Here is a 16,966-nt window from a genome sequence, read left to right as displayed (position 1 = left end):
TTGTTGTGTCATGTGATCATGTGACCTGACCGTGTGACACTGGCCTGGTTCTGTTAGCCCAAAGTCCTATTGTGATCATGTGACCTGTCCGTGTGATATTAGCCTGGTTCCGTTCCCCCAAAGTCCTATTGTGATCATGTGACCTGACCGTGTGACATTGGCCTGGTTCCGTTCGCCCAAAGTCCCATTGTGATCATATGACCTGTCTGTGTGACATTGACCTGGTTTTGTTAGCTCATAGTCCTATTGTTATCATGTGATGTGACCTGTCGGTGTGACATTGGCCTGGTTCTGTTAGCCCAAAGTCCTACTGTGATCATGTGACCTGTCAGTGTGACATTGGCCTGGTTCTGTTAGCCCAAAGTCCTATTGTGATCATGTGACATTGCCCTGGTTCCGTTAGCCTAATTTCCTATTGTGATCATGTGACCTGACCATGTGGCATTGGCTAGTTTCTGTAGGCTAAGGTCCTATTTTATGTTGTGGGTAAAGTGATGATTATTATTATTAAGAAACAGTATTTATATAGCACCAACAAATAATGCAGCGCTGTACATTAAAAAAGGGTAGCAAATGATAGATACAAACATGTGACCTGAACATGTGACATTGGCCTGGTTCTGTTAGCCCAATGTCCTTTGTGATCATGTGATCTGACCATGTGACATTGGCCTGGTTTTGTAAGCTGTTATCCTACTGTAGTTTTGAATATAGTGATCATATGATCTGACCATTGGCCTGGTTCAGTTTTTGTAGTAATAACATTGTAGAAGAGCTGAACTCCAGCTACATACGCGGATACAATACATATAGGGGAGACTAAAGGAGTTGTACTTGTCCATCCATTTCTGAGATTTTAACAACCCTGCCCCATGGGTGGATAACAACAAATAAATTTTATTAATCTCATACTTTGCCATCCATGACCCCTCTTCAACATGTAAATTACAATTTTGAACCAGTCCTTATTTATTACATACCTTATATTTGACTTTTCTATGAAGTTTAGGAAGATCATTGTTGATGGAAGGGGCCAGCAGAGTGCTGTACAATGCAACCTGGTAACAGCACAGTACCATAACTCGGTACCCTGTATTTGTATATATGTATTTTTGTCACTAATCATCTGACCAGGGATGAGTCCTCCCTATGAGGAGAACACAACGGGGGGCCTCCTTCTGCCCCCCATCTACTCTCCATGGAACAGAACAGCCATTTAGACCGCTCATGCTCACAATTAGGCAGAAGGGACATCCCTTGTCCTGCCTGATACCAGAATGAATAAAGTGCTCAGCTTTTGGATTAGCATATAAATATTGTAATCACCTGACCAATTAGGAAAAAAAGGAAGGAGAGAAAGAGAGCGGCTTTTTATAGACTAAATAGTAGTCATAAAAAACGCAAAGTCGTAATCAACCGGTTGACTAATACAAATATCAAGTTCAACAGTGTCCTATTTAACAGATATGGAATGTAGGTTTCTTAGGACTTGATGCTAGACAGAGGGCAAACTACACATTATACGCAGAGGTCCAGAACAAGGAGGAGGTATGAGAAAGTCGATATATGATCAGAATGGATCTCGAGCACCCGACGCGTTTCACTGGTTTAGGCTTCCTCGGGATGAAGAGAACCAGTAAAAACAGGTGGATTTTTTAAGTGTATTTTGTCAATGTGGAATCAAAGTCAGATAAAGAATTCAACCAATTCGGATGTTTATTTTCAAGTATTTTGAATGAAGTTGTAAAGCTGAATGGGCTATAACAGCCAAAGTTGGGGCTGACAGAAGTAATTCTGTGTAGGAGACCAAAATATAGAAGAAATCATCAGCATGAGTTCTCCACATCTCCTGAGTTAGCCAAAACCTGCAAAACGCGTCGGGGGCTCAAGATCCAGTCTGATCGTTTATAAACTTTTCATACCTCTACCTTATTCTATACCTGTAAATGCGTAGCTGACCTCTGTCCAGTATCACGTCCTAAGGCTACATACACACGTCAGATAATTGTCGTCCAATTCTCAGGGCTGATATTGGACGAGAATCTGGCGTGTGTACAGCGCTCGTCATTCATGGATCCATCCTGGTGAATCCACGAATTATCAAAATGTGAATGGTGAATAGGTCATTCTCCTCTCTCCATTGGTCAGTACAGTGCTGTTTGTACAATGCATCGTGCAGTCTTTTGTCGTTGGAAAGGATCTTCAAAATTATTGCTCGTGTGTACACAGCCTAAGAACCTACTTTTAAAAGCTGTTAAAAAGGACACCGTTGAACTCCATGATATTGTATCATCTAAATTAGGAGATAAAAGGGAACACCCGAAAAATATAGCAAGGCTGGGTACACATGTGCAATAATTGTGGTTGGAAAGAATCTTTCACAATCCTTTCCTAATGACAAAAGATTGCATGATGCATGAACGAGCTCTGTACATACAGCACTATTCTGCTCTATAGAGGAAAGGAGGAGAATGACAGCACGCCGCTGCTCTCTCTCCTACTTTACTTCCATTGCAATTATTCGTCATCCATCGTCCGTGAATCTGTCAGGAAGGTCGTTCAGACGATGGATGACAAGCCCTGTACACATGCAAGATTCTTGTCCAATATCAGCCCTGAGCCGATTATTGCACAAGAACCATTGCACATGTGTACCTAGACTTAAGCTACATACACACGTCACATTTTTCTCGCCCGATATTCGGCTCAGGGTGGATACCAGGCGAGAATCTGGTGTGTGTACAGCTCGCGTCGTTTATCGTATCGTATACGGACGATGAATGACGAGTGATCCTAATGCAAGGGAAGGGGGAGAGTGCACAGCAGGGTGCCGCTCCTTTGCTTTCCCCCCTCCCCTTTCTATAGCGCAGAATGGTGCTGTATATACAGCACTCGTTCATGCATCGTGCGGTTCTTATCATTGGAAAGGATCGTGAAAGATCCTTTACAACAACAAGAATTACACATGTGTAGGCGGCTTAGGAGAAAAGAAAGGAAAATCACCAAAGGGTAAAGAAAGGAAGAGAAGGCTCACAGTGATATAATCTTATTGTTAGCTTTGATAAGGAATATAGGAGCGGGTATTGTTCACCATACAGGGAAGGTATAATTTAATTTACGAGTTTTTGATGAAATTACGAGCAATGGAAGACAATGTGCAGCTAATAGGATATAGATAATGAGCAGTATTTGGGTAGTGAGAGGGTTATCTGCAGAAATAATAAACTTTTATACGGATTTAAGTAAGTTAATTTTGTTGAAGGAAAAGATTAGGTTTTATGTTCTTGTCCAAAAGCTCTGCGAAGTGTGAGACATTGCTGGTCACAATCACAGAAATGAAGATTCTCCTGGATTCTGGTTTGAACCTTCATAGGATTGGGCTGGTTTCTATCAGTGGTGTTGAATGAGACGCTATGTAAACACATCAGATGATTCCTGCCAGAGACGAATGGTTGCGCTTGTCTCGGGCAAAACTGATGTGTACTGCGGTCCCCAAATATTATTCTTCAGTCCACCAGGGAGGATCAGGAAAGACCACTGTGCATTTCAGTGGAGAAGAACACAGCGGGGTGCTGCTTGCTCCTCTTCCCTTCTTCGCTTTCCATAGAACAGAACAATGTTGTATGTACAACACTTGTTCATTTATTTTGTCACACAAAATATAAAACTATTCTGAAGTCCATTGGATGTCTATACAGAGCTTTGAACAGGCATACGTACCCACCTTCCATTCCTGAACTTCCCAACTAAGCTTCAGTTGTCAGTTTCCCATTGTTTTATATAAGGAATCCTTCGGAAGGAGTCATCAGGTAGGTAACAGGTCATGGAGATTCTGCCTCCAAATCAGAGTTTCTTAACCAAAGTTCCTGCGGAGGTTGCTGGGGGTTCCTTGAGCAATGAGCAGTTTGCACCTCTTAGGTCAGTATAAGTGACACCAATGATTATTTTGGCTATCTGTACGGGTAACTTTCTTCCCAATAGCCACCAATGTAAGAGGCATTCTTCCTACTGCCCACCAAGCCAAAATACTGTGAGCTGTAGATATAGTAAAATTATAAAAAGGGGTTCCCCTATGTTTAAAGGGTCGAAAAGGGCTGATCGAGAACCTTCAAGGATCCTACTAGTACTTTCATTTTATATCTATATTATATTTATCCTTTTCACATTCCACACATGTTCATCAAAGCTAATCAGTTAACTAATTTTCTGAGGAAAAAAGAACCGACATGTACAGTGGTTCCCAGACATCATTCATCAATCCACCATTGTATCTTTCTGTAAACGAAAAAAAAAAAGAAAAGTGCTGAACTCAATGTGCATGTGTGAGATCAAAACTTGCATTGCATGGACCAGCCTGAAGCCTCCTGGGGTTATTATTTTTTATAAACAGTATTTATTGTTATTATTATACAGTATTTATATAGCGCCACCATATTACGCAGCGCTGTACAAGGTCCATAGTCATGGGACTAACTGTCCCTCAAAGGAGCTCACAATCTAATGTCCCTACCATAGTCATATGTGATTAATGTAGTCTAAGGTCAATTTTAGGGGGAAACCAATAATCTAACTGCATGTTTTTGGGATGTGGGAGGAAACCGGAGTACCCGGAGGAAACCCACGCAGACACGGGGAGAACCTGCAAACTCCATGCAGAGATTCGGCTGAGATTCGAACCTAGGACCTAGCGCTGCAAAGGCCGGAGTGCCAACCCCTGAGCCAACGGGCTGCCCAGTATACAGTGCTGTACATTAAATAGGAGTTTCAAACGACACACACACACAGTGACACAGGAGGGGGCGAGGACCCTGCCCTGAAGAGCTTACAATCTATCTCTTTCTACATTTTCTTAGGGCACGGGTGCCAATTTCTGGCCCCAGTGTCCAAATTGGCCCCTAACGTCTGTCTGTCATTTGGAACCCCTATTTAATGTACAGGGCTGCGTAACATGTTGGCGCTATATAAATCCTATTTATTATGATAATAATAAAGAGATAGCAGAGAGGGTTTTTGGCAAAATAATTGGTTTGTATATACTTAAGATTGGAATAGTAACAGTTACAAGAAAGAACACATATCATTGGAGATATATTGTGAAAATTACAATAATTATTGTAGCTACATTCAAGATAGTATTATGGTGTACAGCAGGGGTTGGCAAAGCTCTATGGCAACCAGGCCATTTATGGGGTGGGCGGAGTCAGACTAGACTGGACCCACCCCAGATGACTCCACCCACCACCAGGAAACGCCCCTGAAGTGAAATCCCTCTCCTCTGTATGCATTGCGAAGGTGAGGGATTTACCTTCAGGGAGCTTTCCCTATTTACCGCGGCGGTGGAATATCAACGCTGGCCCCGGTAAATAGGGTAGCAACTGCAAAGGGGCAGCACTGGAGCTCCAGCAGCTGCGGTAGTTCCTAACGCCCCCCTGGCCAATCCGCTGGCAACCCGTGGCTCCGGAGCCACGGGCTGCCGGCCGGCATTAGGCTGGATCGGCCAGGGGGCGTTAGGCCGGAATAAACTACCGGCTAGGCCGTATCTGGACTAAAGGCCGGAGTTTGCCGACCCCTGGTGTACAGGGACAGCCATATCTGAAGTATTTTGTTTTTTAGTCTCATTCACGTGATCACATAAGACTAGCTTTGTCTCCAATACCGACGCAGGATTAGGAAAGTATATTAGAAGGAAATAAAATAGTTTTTTCTTTATAGTAAACAGTATATACCCTTTTATAAAGAGTAAAATAATTATTTTTTAATATATTTGTATTAATTTTACGAGAGGAATTATACAATATGCAAAACAAAGGTTGCGGCATAGTAAATATCACAAACAATGGAATCGCTGATTGACAAAGTTACAATTAAATATGGTTAGTATTACAAATGATAAATACAAAACAAAACAACAATCAGCAGACAATTGGAGGATCCAGTAAAACATTTATTGATTAGTCGGCTTTATTACAACCCTGTGATTATCTGATTATTAGCAGCTGAGCTCAACATAATGAAAAGATTTGCATCTCCCAGTTTCACTAAAACACTTTCTTCCCTTATTCTATTCTTTGGAACATATTTGTGAATCAAAACAGAATCTAATTGACGAATTCATGAATCAATGGGCTATAAGGTTATATAACCAAACGTTTGCATATTCCCTATTGTCTATCCCTAATTGTTATAAACTTGTTTCCTTATATAAATCTACTTATATCACTTATCTCCCACCCTTCTTATTCTATTTCTATTAATGTGTGTTTGCACTTTTCTCTAACGACCTTTCTTATTTTATACCTCCATGTTGTGTTATTCCTAAGAATAATTGAAACCTAAAAGACTGGAGAAGACTATCATGGGTGATATAGCAAACCTGGAAGAGATCTGGTCTGGGTTTGAAAACAGCCGATAGTAAATGCTTTTTAGTAAATCTATTCCAGGTTTTGCTGGATCACCCAGGTTCCCCCATGATAGTCTATCTTCTCCAGTCTTGGAGAATAAATACATTAATCAGGGTCATTGAATAGGGCTCTATTCTGGATGATCCAGCAAACCTGGAATGGATTTCTTCATTCATTAGCTATTTGTTTTCAATCTTGAACCCATTTCAGGTTTTCTGGATCACCCAGCTTCCCTGATGAAAGTGTGTCCTCTCCAGCCTTAGAGAGCTTTCATGAGGTCCAATGTGTATCAGCACTGCAGCTTGTAATGCCAAGCAGCACAGGTGATGTGCAGAAGTACAAATAACAGGAAGCGCCTAAACAAGAACTTAAATGGCGGGATCAATAAGTATTATTCTAAATAAAGAAGTACAAATAACAGGAAGCACCTTAACAAGAACTTAAATGGCGGGATCAATAAGTATTATTCTAAACAAAGATTTGTGAATATAAAGAACCACTTTAAAATGTTACAAACTCAATAAATCTAATATATATGATGTGTTTCTAGGAGATTGAGTTTAAATCTACAATATCAGGACAGTTTTGCAAGTTATTTTGTTCTTTCATATCATTTTAGATAGCACATTTCTCTGATATGATTATTTTATTATCTTTAAATATTTAACACTAATTATGATTGATTGCTGTTTCTCTTGCAAGCCATCACTTTGAAGCAATTCAGTTTTAGTTTAAGGGACAGTTGCCCTTATCAAATATGGCGGCCGATGACACAGCCCATTTGTTGCTGTGTTGACCGAGTAACCATAACCGCCGCGCTCGCTCCGCCCTTCTATTTACCCGCCCTTTTCACCTCAAATGACATCAGTGAGGCCTCAACTTGTCCCCGCCCACCCGGGAAAGAACGCATCCAATAGGAACCACGGCTGACACAACTGACGTCACCGCCCCGCCCCCCGCCTTTCTCCCCCCCCTCAGTTCATGTCGCGTATAGTGCAGAGGAAACCCGGCGGCTGAGGAGAGTTCTATGGAGTCTTGACCAAGCTGAGTACCGGCCAGCAGTGTCGCTACTAGCGGGATAACGTGTCTGTGTGTTTTCTCCTGCTTAGAGAGTCACCACGGAGACCAGCACCATGTATGCCGGACCCGGCCCGGGTAAGTGGCGTCTTCTTGTATTCGAGGCCTCGGGGGAGGGGTAGTTAATCTTCCCGCCGCCGGCTTTACTTTTTCCCTTCAGGTTTCCTCGTAACGGCCGCGCGCCGCCTCCCGCGCCAGCAGCCTGGTCACGTGCCAGCCTGGTTTAATGGGGGAGCCTTGCAAAGCATGCTGGGAGCTCCCCTTGTTTAAAGGGCCAGGCTCCATTTATCAGAACCAAACTATAGGAAAGTGTAGTTTAGCAAGGCCCAGTGTTGGACTACAGATCTCAGTTATTGCTATTGACTTGTTAGGATATGTTCATAGCTATAGCAGTTTTACTGCACAGGCCATGCAAGTATCCATTGTAGTTGTGGAGAAGCTCAAAACTTTCTCCTAAAGGCAGTTTTGGTTACCGAACCTAAAAGAAATGGTATTGTTTGGTTTGGCTTTGTATTACATAGCATTGGTACATCTTCAGATGATTGTACAATTAGATTGTTGGGTTAAGCCTTCACACAATTCAATTGACAGAGGGAAAGTGTCTTGTAGCATAATAACAAACAACCCGTTTAGATTCGATTCGGTCTGGTAGTCTCCTCTGCTATGGTGATCTCATGCAGATTGTACAAGGATCTGTTTGCAAGGCGTGTGGCTAAGTCGCATGTTCTGTTATAACGTGTGAATCTTTCACTAGAATTGTGGCTCTGTTTATTCTGCTGGGGCCCCAAATCCAAATCACCTAACTGGAAAGCAGCCATTCTTCACCAGGGCTCTTTGAAACCCACTGGGATCCTCCAAAGCTTCCTGAGGGTTCCTTGAGCCATGGATGGATGATTGACCTCCCATTGTGTGGTGCCAACATTGCAGCATGAACCCTGGTGATTATTTTAGCTTTAATGGTTTTATGCATTATTTCCCTTATCTCTTAGACTGTAAGCTCTTCTGGTCAGGGTCCTCTCCTCCTCTTGTGTCACTGTCTTCATTTGCAAGCCCTATTTAATATACAGCGCTATGTAATATGTTGGTGCTATACAAATACTCTTTATTAATAAAAATAATAATAATGTAGCAGCCATTAAAGTGAATCAAACACGTTTCAGACACTGCATAAGTCTTCCTTCATCAGGGCTGAGACATGTGTGAACCACTGTGAATGATATTAGTGATCGATAATGACCCGCCAGCCAAAACAAAAAAAATCCACTTGCCTTCCATCCCGCAGAGCAGTCCCTCCCTCCGGAGGTCTCTTCCAATGGGTCTTGTGTCGCCCTGGTATCCGTCTCTGAGCCGGCGCTCTGGGTGGCGCCATCTTCTCTTCTTCTGGGTGGTTCTTACTACGTCACCTGACACAGATGTGAGATCGGGTGATGTAGTTGGGGGGGGGGACTTGCCAATCGCACTGCGCATGCCTGAGATCGGCTTTTTGTTCCCCTTTTGACGAAAGGGATCCTACTGCACATACCCGAGGTGCTCGATCATGCGCAGGAGCACCCAAAGGGATGCATGATGTAGGTATCCCAGGAGGCTTTGCGCTTCCGTTGATTCTCGGTCACCTAGGCGATCGAGATTTAAAGGGCGGTGATGCATCCTATTTTTTAAAAAAAAGGGGTGTTGCACTTAAAAAAAACTAAAACAAACACAGAATTTTTACCAAATATAAAAAGGTTGTCTTTTAGGTAAAATGAAGACTGAGTTTAGGTACGCTTTAATAATAGTGTCGCATTCAGAACCCCATTGTTAGGGCAAGATTCTTCCCACTGACCACTACTGTAAGGGGGGATTTTTATTTCAATCGGCAGCATTCTCTCCGGCCTCTTTAAGCTAGGCGTACCACCCGGCACTTTTCAGTAACCACCCGGCTGTTTTTCGGTGTCTGTTGAAAAGTTGGGTCATGATACAGGGGCAGCCACCCATCTGGTGAGAACTCTGATCTGACACCTAAAGTATTGGCTTTTGCAATGTTTTCATAGGATCTAAAATATCACTCCATGGTCTATCACAGGGTGCCACCATTGTACTGTTTATCTTCCTCCCCAAAATGACATTTGGCCATTGCAGAATGTGATGGGTAGAAAAAAGCCATCAAGTTCAACCACTAGGGGAATAAACATATCCCATATAAAAAAGTCTATGGACATGATGTTGATCCAGAAGAAGGCAAATAAACCCTGGGTACAATTTGCTCCTATGGGAAAAAATTATTTCCTGATTCCATCGGGTGTTCCCTGTATCAGCATCATAATCCGTTTATTCTTCCCCTAGTGGTTTCACATTTCTCCCGGGTGATCGGGCTGGTAAGTCGGGTTATTTCAGAAGGGAATATCAATTGACCCTTTGTGCAAAAACCACCTGCCTGATCCTTAAGTTTGCAAAGTGGGATTTAAGTTCCACTTTAATAATTTGAGGCTTTAATTTTCAGGGTTCCACTTAAATTGTTGAGAAAGGGTAAAGTACTTATAGCAACATGGGTAAGGTGTGCACCATCCTTTGGAAAGCGGAGCAAGCAAAATCCTGTGAGAAGGCAGCCGTTGCGTGAGTGCCTTGAGATTCTGCCTGCTCTACATTCCATAGGACTCTACCTGGATGGACAATGTCACCCTCACCTAGGGACTGTAGGCATGAGGATGGGTAAGTATATTTGTAAGGCAATATTGTAAAAATAGGGGATTTGTGAAGGAAGGGGGAGGTGAGCGGTCCCAGGATTTCCATTTGAATACAAGGTTCAATTGAAAGCTCACCGTGGTGGTGGAGGAGATGGGAGTCAACTCCTAATTTGCACATTGAACATTTGCAAGTAAAGGGGAATCTAAATAGATAATGGGTATTGTCAACAGCTGTGGGTTTGCTACCTTTCCTCAAGGCTTGTGTAGAGACCAGTCCTTGATGAACACCTCCTTTTGCATGTAAACGCTGCACTACAGGTGCAAACGTAATGCTAATATGACTGCCCTTTGATCTGCATTTCTTGTAATTTGAATGGATCTCTATGGGGCCAGCTGCATCCAGGGAGACCCAAGGCAGGGCAATGGCAACACACTAGAAGTGCTGTTTCCTACAAAATGCACTTAGGTTTCATCCTGCTGCCCTCTGTGCAATTTTACCCCTGGCCTCTACCCTCGCAGCTGACTATTTGCTGACTTCTAAAGGTTCACGGTCTGCTGTTTGTTTACATTTCTCTGCTGCTTGTGCGAAACAATCTCATTGACATCTATGGGGCTCCTCTGCCTTATAGGTTGTACAGCCTATAGATGAGGTTATACAGTACAGGCAGCATAGAATAAATTGTGGTGGGGAAATGTAAACAAATGCCGGAGCACTGACTTCTAATTCATAGGAAATAAGGAACTGTAGGGGAAGGATGGATTAGGTTTGGGGTAAGGCAGGGACAAAAAAGTATACCCTTTAAGAACAGGTTGCTGAGTTACTGTGTGTTACTTCCTCCACCTCCTAGATTGTAAGCTCTTTGGGTCAAGGTCCTCTCCTCCTGTGTCACTATCTGTGTCTGTCATTTGCAACCCCTATTTATTGTACAGCGCTGCGTAATAGGTTGGCGCTATATAAATACTTTTAATTTAGTTTATTAAAAATAGATGGGTGTCAAAGCGTCCTGTATGATCTATTTTTTCGATAGATGTTCATTAGAGGTGCTATGTGTTACTGTGTAATGAGCCCTAATATAAATTTGCTTTCTTGTCTTTGAAACCAATGCCAATGACAAGTCTCCTGATGCTCTGGTTTTTGTATAGGACTCAGGTGCTCATGGGTTACCCTCCATAGCTTTCTGGTCAGAGCAATCATGTTGGAACATTTGCTGTGGATTCTCTCTAGAAGTGCTGGAGCTCAGATGGCGGGGCACATTTATAACTTGGCAATTGGGTGGATAACCAGAAATATTTTGGGAAAGTAATGGTACTTATCAAGTCACTAAATTTATGAAGGTTGCCACGTACATGATACTTGACTCTCCTAAATGATCCAGCATTAATCAAACCAGATCTCTTCTTCATCAGAGTCCATTGAGATAGTGTGGTGTTCCTCGTAGGAAAGAGTGACGATCAGTGGTGGGTGCAATAAATGTTCAGCTGAATGCTCTAATCAAGTAAATGGCGCTTTGGATTAGGGAATCTCATCTCTCCCTCCTTTAGACACCTGTCACCAGAGAAGAAACATTTGTGCCCTCTTCATTATATATGGTATTCCATAAGTGCCAGTCAGTCTTCAAACGTAAAGAACATTCTGTTCTCCATATTTTATTTGTAAGCTCCTTGGACCAGAAGCTTCTGGGATAGTATATAAGCTATAAAATGACTGTTTTGCGTTTTCTTAGTGTTGTACTCAATTAAGCTGTCACAGGTGTGTAGATACCGTATTTTTTGCCATATAAGACGCACTTTTTCTTCCCCAAAACTGGGGGGGAAAAGTTAGTGCGTCCTATACGACATATGTGTTAAAAAAAACAATTAAAATATTATACTCACCCGATACCCGATCCTGCGTGTGTTTCTGGCTGCAGCGTGTCTCTCTTCTCTCCTCTGCCAACATCGTGTCTTCTCCTGTCTGTAAAGCATTCGTCGTTCATTTTGAACGATAAAAATTGGAAGTGTGTACGCAGCTTTAGAGATTGAGGTGTTCAGGTCTGGTTTGTTCTTGTAGGAAGTTCTTAGTCAGTATGCTATTGAAATGTCCCTGTGGAGTTTATTATCTTTGATAAAGATCAGATGAAACATTGTATCTTCTTGGAAATATATATTGTGTGTCTGAGCTCGCATGCATGGGTAAAGCCTAAACCTTTCCTATTTTATGCAGCTTATAAACACTGCAGGTTACCTTAAGCTACCAGCTATAGTTCTCCAGGAAAGTTGTAGCTGTAAGAAAAAAAAGTGCATACCTCTCTTCTTTCCTGCTCTGCCAAACTATGCTTACTTCTAGAAATCATCCCCTGGAGTCTACAGGGAAACGAGAAGACTTCAGTGTTCATTCTTCTCAACCTAACATCACTACAGAAGACAGTAACACGGTCGCTGAGATGTTCCTGACAACAAGCCAACTTTAATTTACAACTTATCTCATAGGCTATCCATCCCTAAAGCAGGGTTCCTCCAGAGGTTGCTGGTGGTTCCTTGAGCAGTTTGTGCCTCTCGGTATTTTTTTTTTTTTTTTTCTTTTTGAAGTGTTGACCTTATTTTCACCTTTATTTTCACAAATAGCTGTGCTTGTTTGGGTTAACTAAATGTAAAATATGTCCAGATACAAAAGCCATTATCTCTGCTTATCTGCATCTAAATTGAAATGCAGTTGAAAAGCACCCCCTGGCTTTTTGTGAAAAGCTTGGTCCTTCTTAGGCTATGTACACACGTGCAATAATTGTCGTTAGAAAAGACCGATTAACAATTATTTTCAATGATCATATTGTGCACAATTCTGTACATGCTATAACGATACAATCATTCAAATATAATCCACCAATAATTTACACACGCTAGATGCGATCGTTTGATGCAGGAAGTACAGGATAAAGTGTACTGCAGAACAATCTACGATCACTGAACAACCGTAAACACAATAGATGGCAAACAATCGTCGTCCAATCAGCTCCGCCTGGACGGCCGTTCTTTTCCAGCAACATTCCTCATTCATCAGTGTCAATGCCCTGTCGTTGGGCACTTTTTTAACGATTATCGAACAATCAGTTTATTGCATGTGTTTATGTAGCCTAACACACCCCTGGAGTGTAAGTAAACTTGCTTAATAATGCATACCTTGTCTGCACCAGCCCCTTGGGATAAGCCTTTTGGCCAGAGCAGAGGCATTTTTAGATATCCGCCTCCCAAGGCCAGAGCCATGGTATTGTACCATAGCACTGTTTACATAAACATTTTTTTTTTTTTTTACATAAACCATTTGCATTTTGCACACCATAAGTAAGGCACTTCTCCTTCTGAGAGTCTACAAAGGGGGTGCTTATGGTATGGCTCTCTGTAAGTCAAGGGGTCGCTTCACCCTTTTTGTTGGGGTCATTGGGCCTGGCATTGGTCTGTCCTCTAAAGTAATTGCAGTCACTTGGCCGAAGGGGGCGAGACGTCGGAAGCTTGGCCCTTGTGGAGCATTACCCCACTGGGGAACCAGATAGGCCCTAGTTTGTTAGGGCATGGGAATTTTTTTTTTTTTTAAAGCCAAGTGCTGTAGGTGGGTTGCAGCCCCTGTATTGTAACCCAGCTCTTCCACTAACTACCCAAAAACAGCGGGGTGCTTACTAAAAAGTGCCAGGTGGTGTGCCAGCTAAAAGGAACTGGAAGAACATTGAACATGTAAAGCACCTTGTGCATTTTTTTTTTGTTTATACATTTTATATGCACTCACTGCAGACCTTCAACAAAAATACAACTATTTTTAATTAAACTTACTTTGTTTTGCCTGTGGTGCTCTGGAAAGACATCTGGTCTGCCAAGGTAAAATGAGACCCAAGAGGGGCCCACCGGTCAGTGGGTTTATATGACCCATGTCTTCTGCTTTGGTTGGGGACTATGATGGTCTTGGGCCTTATGAGTGTTTATTTTCATATTTCTTTTAACCTTGTTAATTCAGGTAAACTTTCACTGTGCAAATTGTTTACCCCAAGCCTGTTTAACATCTAAGAGATGTTTTTGGGATTTTTGTAGAATTTCTGTAATGTTTATTTTGCAAACAAAAAAAAGTACAGTTTCTAAAAGGGTAATTAATTCAAGATATAACTATTCTTCTATCTTATATGGGTGCTTTGCAGTAGTTTGGTGACAGGATATCATGCGGTCGGGTAAGGAGGACTGACTTGTGGTTTGTGTGGGCTCACAACTGTGTCAGATAAAGTACAGATAATTGTGATTTAGGTGTTATCAGGGCAGCTGGTTATAAGATATCTAAAACCAAGAACATCATTTTATATTGCAGCATAGTGGTTCTTGGATGTGGTGGCTAATTTGGTTTGTGTTTTTTTTTTTTTTTTTTTTTTTGTCCCCTTGGAGTCGCAAAGCTATTTAAAAAAAGAATGTCTGTTTCATGGTTCGCTGTCAGTGGTTTTTAAAAAAAAAATTAGCATCATTTTTTCTCGTTTCTTTTTTTGTGAATTGTTATGTTCTAGGAGCACAGAATACTTGTTGATTAACCAGAATTCTCATCCTTGTTATACATTTCGCTTACTGTACTGATCTAAACAATATCCAATTTGTTTCAGTAAATTACAGAACTGATATAATGGATAGGATGAGTTGTTTATAGCTATTTCAGTACTACAGCCTAGGGCAGGGTTTTCTTCTGAAGTTGCTAGAGGCTCCTTGAGCAAAATTTGCTGCTTAGGTCACTTTAAGGGACACCTTAAATTCTTCCCCCTGACCACCATACTAATATACTGTAAGCTGTGGATATAGTAATTATAGGAGGGCTTCCCTGCAGACCTGAAAGTTATTTCATGGCTTCCCCTATGTTATAAAGTTTATTAAAGGCTGGCCTAGGTGGCTCTCCCACTATGATGCCTTAGGCGAGTGTTGTCTCTCCACGGCAGGATCACCATAAGAAAATAAATTTAGAAAAACTTTGTACTAAAGATAAGTAAACTTTTATTCAGAGCATTCTGCATTGTTGCCCAGTGGTCTCCAGCTTTGGAATCTTTTCTTGATCTGCGGAGCCTAAATGATGTAACACCTGTGAATGAGCATGGGAATTTGTTCATTTAAGCACCGAAGCACCCAACTAAGGCTAAAGAATAAGTGGAAGGTTGTGGCTTGTCTTTTCTCAGCCTTCACATGAATCCCAATGAAATGTTGTGGGGGAATTAGGAATGTGCACTTCTTGAATGGGACTCAGAAATACACGGGCAGATCCAAAAAGGGCATACATGGTAACCCTTAGACATCTGGAATTTATGGAATTTCACATGGAGCTTTCCAAAAAATAACAGACTGCTGGGTAGTTATGCAAAATGCCTATAAGATGTACTTTTTACTCCAAGGGCAATACCAGCTCCAGGAGCAAAGCTTGCATTGTTCTGTTAATAATTTTGTCCAATAAATTGTTGAAATCGTTGCTCAAGTTATCACCTCTTACTTGTGAGCAGCACCATGGCCTTTGCAGCGCTAGGTCCCAGGTTCAAATCTTGGCCAGGACACTATCTGCATGGAGTTTGCAGGTTCTCCTTGTGTTTGTGTGGGTTTCCTCCGAATACTCCGGTTTTCTCCCTCATCCCAAAACCATACAGTTATGTTAATTGTCTTCATCCCAAACTATCCTTAGACTTTATTAAAAGACATATGACTATGGTTGGGACATTAGATTGTGAGTTCCTTTGAGCGACAGCAAGTGACATGACTATGGGCTTTGTACAGAGCTGCATAATATGATGGCGCTATATAAATACTGTGTAGTAATTACAGTGAAGCAGCATGGAAGAGTTATTGTGTGTCTGTAGGAAGACAGTCTGTGTGCATTTACAAGTGTTGTGTACAGCTGACATCTTAGCAGCAGGTGCCGTGTCTTATAGAGGTTATATGACCCGTTCTGATCCTCAGGGCAGATCAGAGGACGGAGCACAGCCAAGACCCACAGCCTATCCAGTTTCTTTATTGGTCTTGTAAGAAGCTTCCTTATGTGGTGCTCGTCAGTATGACACGGCCCTCCATAGGAATTATCACTGATGGGAGAACTTTGTTGCACACAAAAAGTTTATTTTTTTAGAATGTACAGGAATTTTCTGTAAACTTTCCTGCAAGTGTTGGGGGTTCCTTTGCTTTCTATTAAATACAGAATACCTTACAGTGATTGATTATTTGCTTTCTCTGTTTTGAGGACGTAACTTGCTCTAGTTCTGCATGGGCTGACTTGTGCAAAACTTTCATACAAGAACAAAATGTTGCTTCTAATGTCTGTATGTATACAAAATAAAACCCTTTTAGCCAGTGGTACCATAATTCTGTTCTCAAAGGTTTACTATTTACTGCCACTGAATTGCTACTAAACATTGGGAGAGCCTGTGCAAGGTTTGCAATTAGTGCCGTGTTGGTGTTTTTTCTCTGGATTGTTTTTATTGCAAATTGATTCTTCTATATTTAGTGCAGACAGAAGCTACCTTCATTTTTTTTTTTAACAAATGCCAACCCTTAGAATATAACTTGAGAAGAAATGCATTGTAAGAGCATTTACAATTACTCATCCTCCTCAGTAAATTGAACTGTGTGTGTTTGAAGTTGACACTCCAGCTCATGTTGTCTTGCTGGGTTTATCTATATGTTAGTGTTGCTGGCTAGGTGTGGTTCACCAGCTGTTTTTAACAGATAACGGCACAAAATGCTCCTTATACTGATAACTTTGTGCCACTAAAGCTAAAATAAGATCATATTTTTTTGTTTGTGTTTGTAAATATGTTTAATTTTGACTAGAAGCATAGGCATTCTCTTGAC

General features: G+C 41.6%; 1 protein-coding gene across 2 annotated transcripts in view; it reads left to right on the top strand.

Annotated features, from left to right (window-relative positions):
• Positions 1–7,368: 7,368 nt before the first annotated feature.
• AGO2 (argonaute RISC catalytic component 2) overlaps positions 7,369–16,966 on the top strand; it is a 44,550-nt gene continuing 34,952 nt past the window's right edge. For both annotated transcript variants that reach the window (XM_072410617.1, XM_072410616.1), the window contains exon 1: positions 7,369–7,556. In XM_072410617.1, coding sequence (XP_072266718.1) covers positions 7,535–7,556 — 22 coding nt within the window. In that variant the 5' untranslated portion in view covers positions 7,369–7,534. The remainder of the gene's footprint in view (positions 7,557–16,966) is intronic.

Source organism: Pyxicephalus adspersus, chromosome 5 (genome assembly GCF_032062135.1).
Source record: "Pyxicephalus adspersus chromosome 5, UCB_Pads_2.0, whole genome shotgun sequence".
NCBI lineage: Eukaryota > Metazoa > Chordata > Amphibia > Anura > Pyxicephalidae > Pyxicephalus > Pyxicephalus adspersus.
The sequence above is the reverse complement of the archived record's forward strand: the minus strand, read 5'-3'. Positions and strand labels throughout refer to the sequence as shown.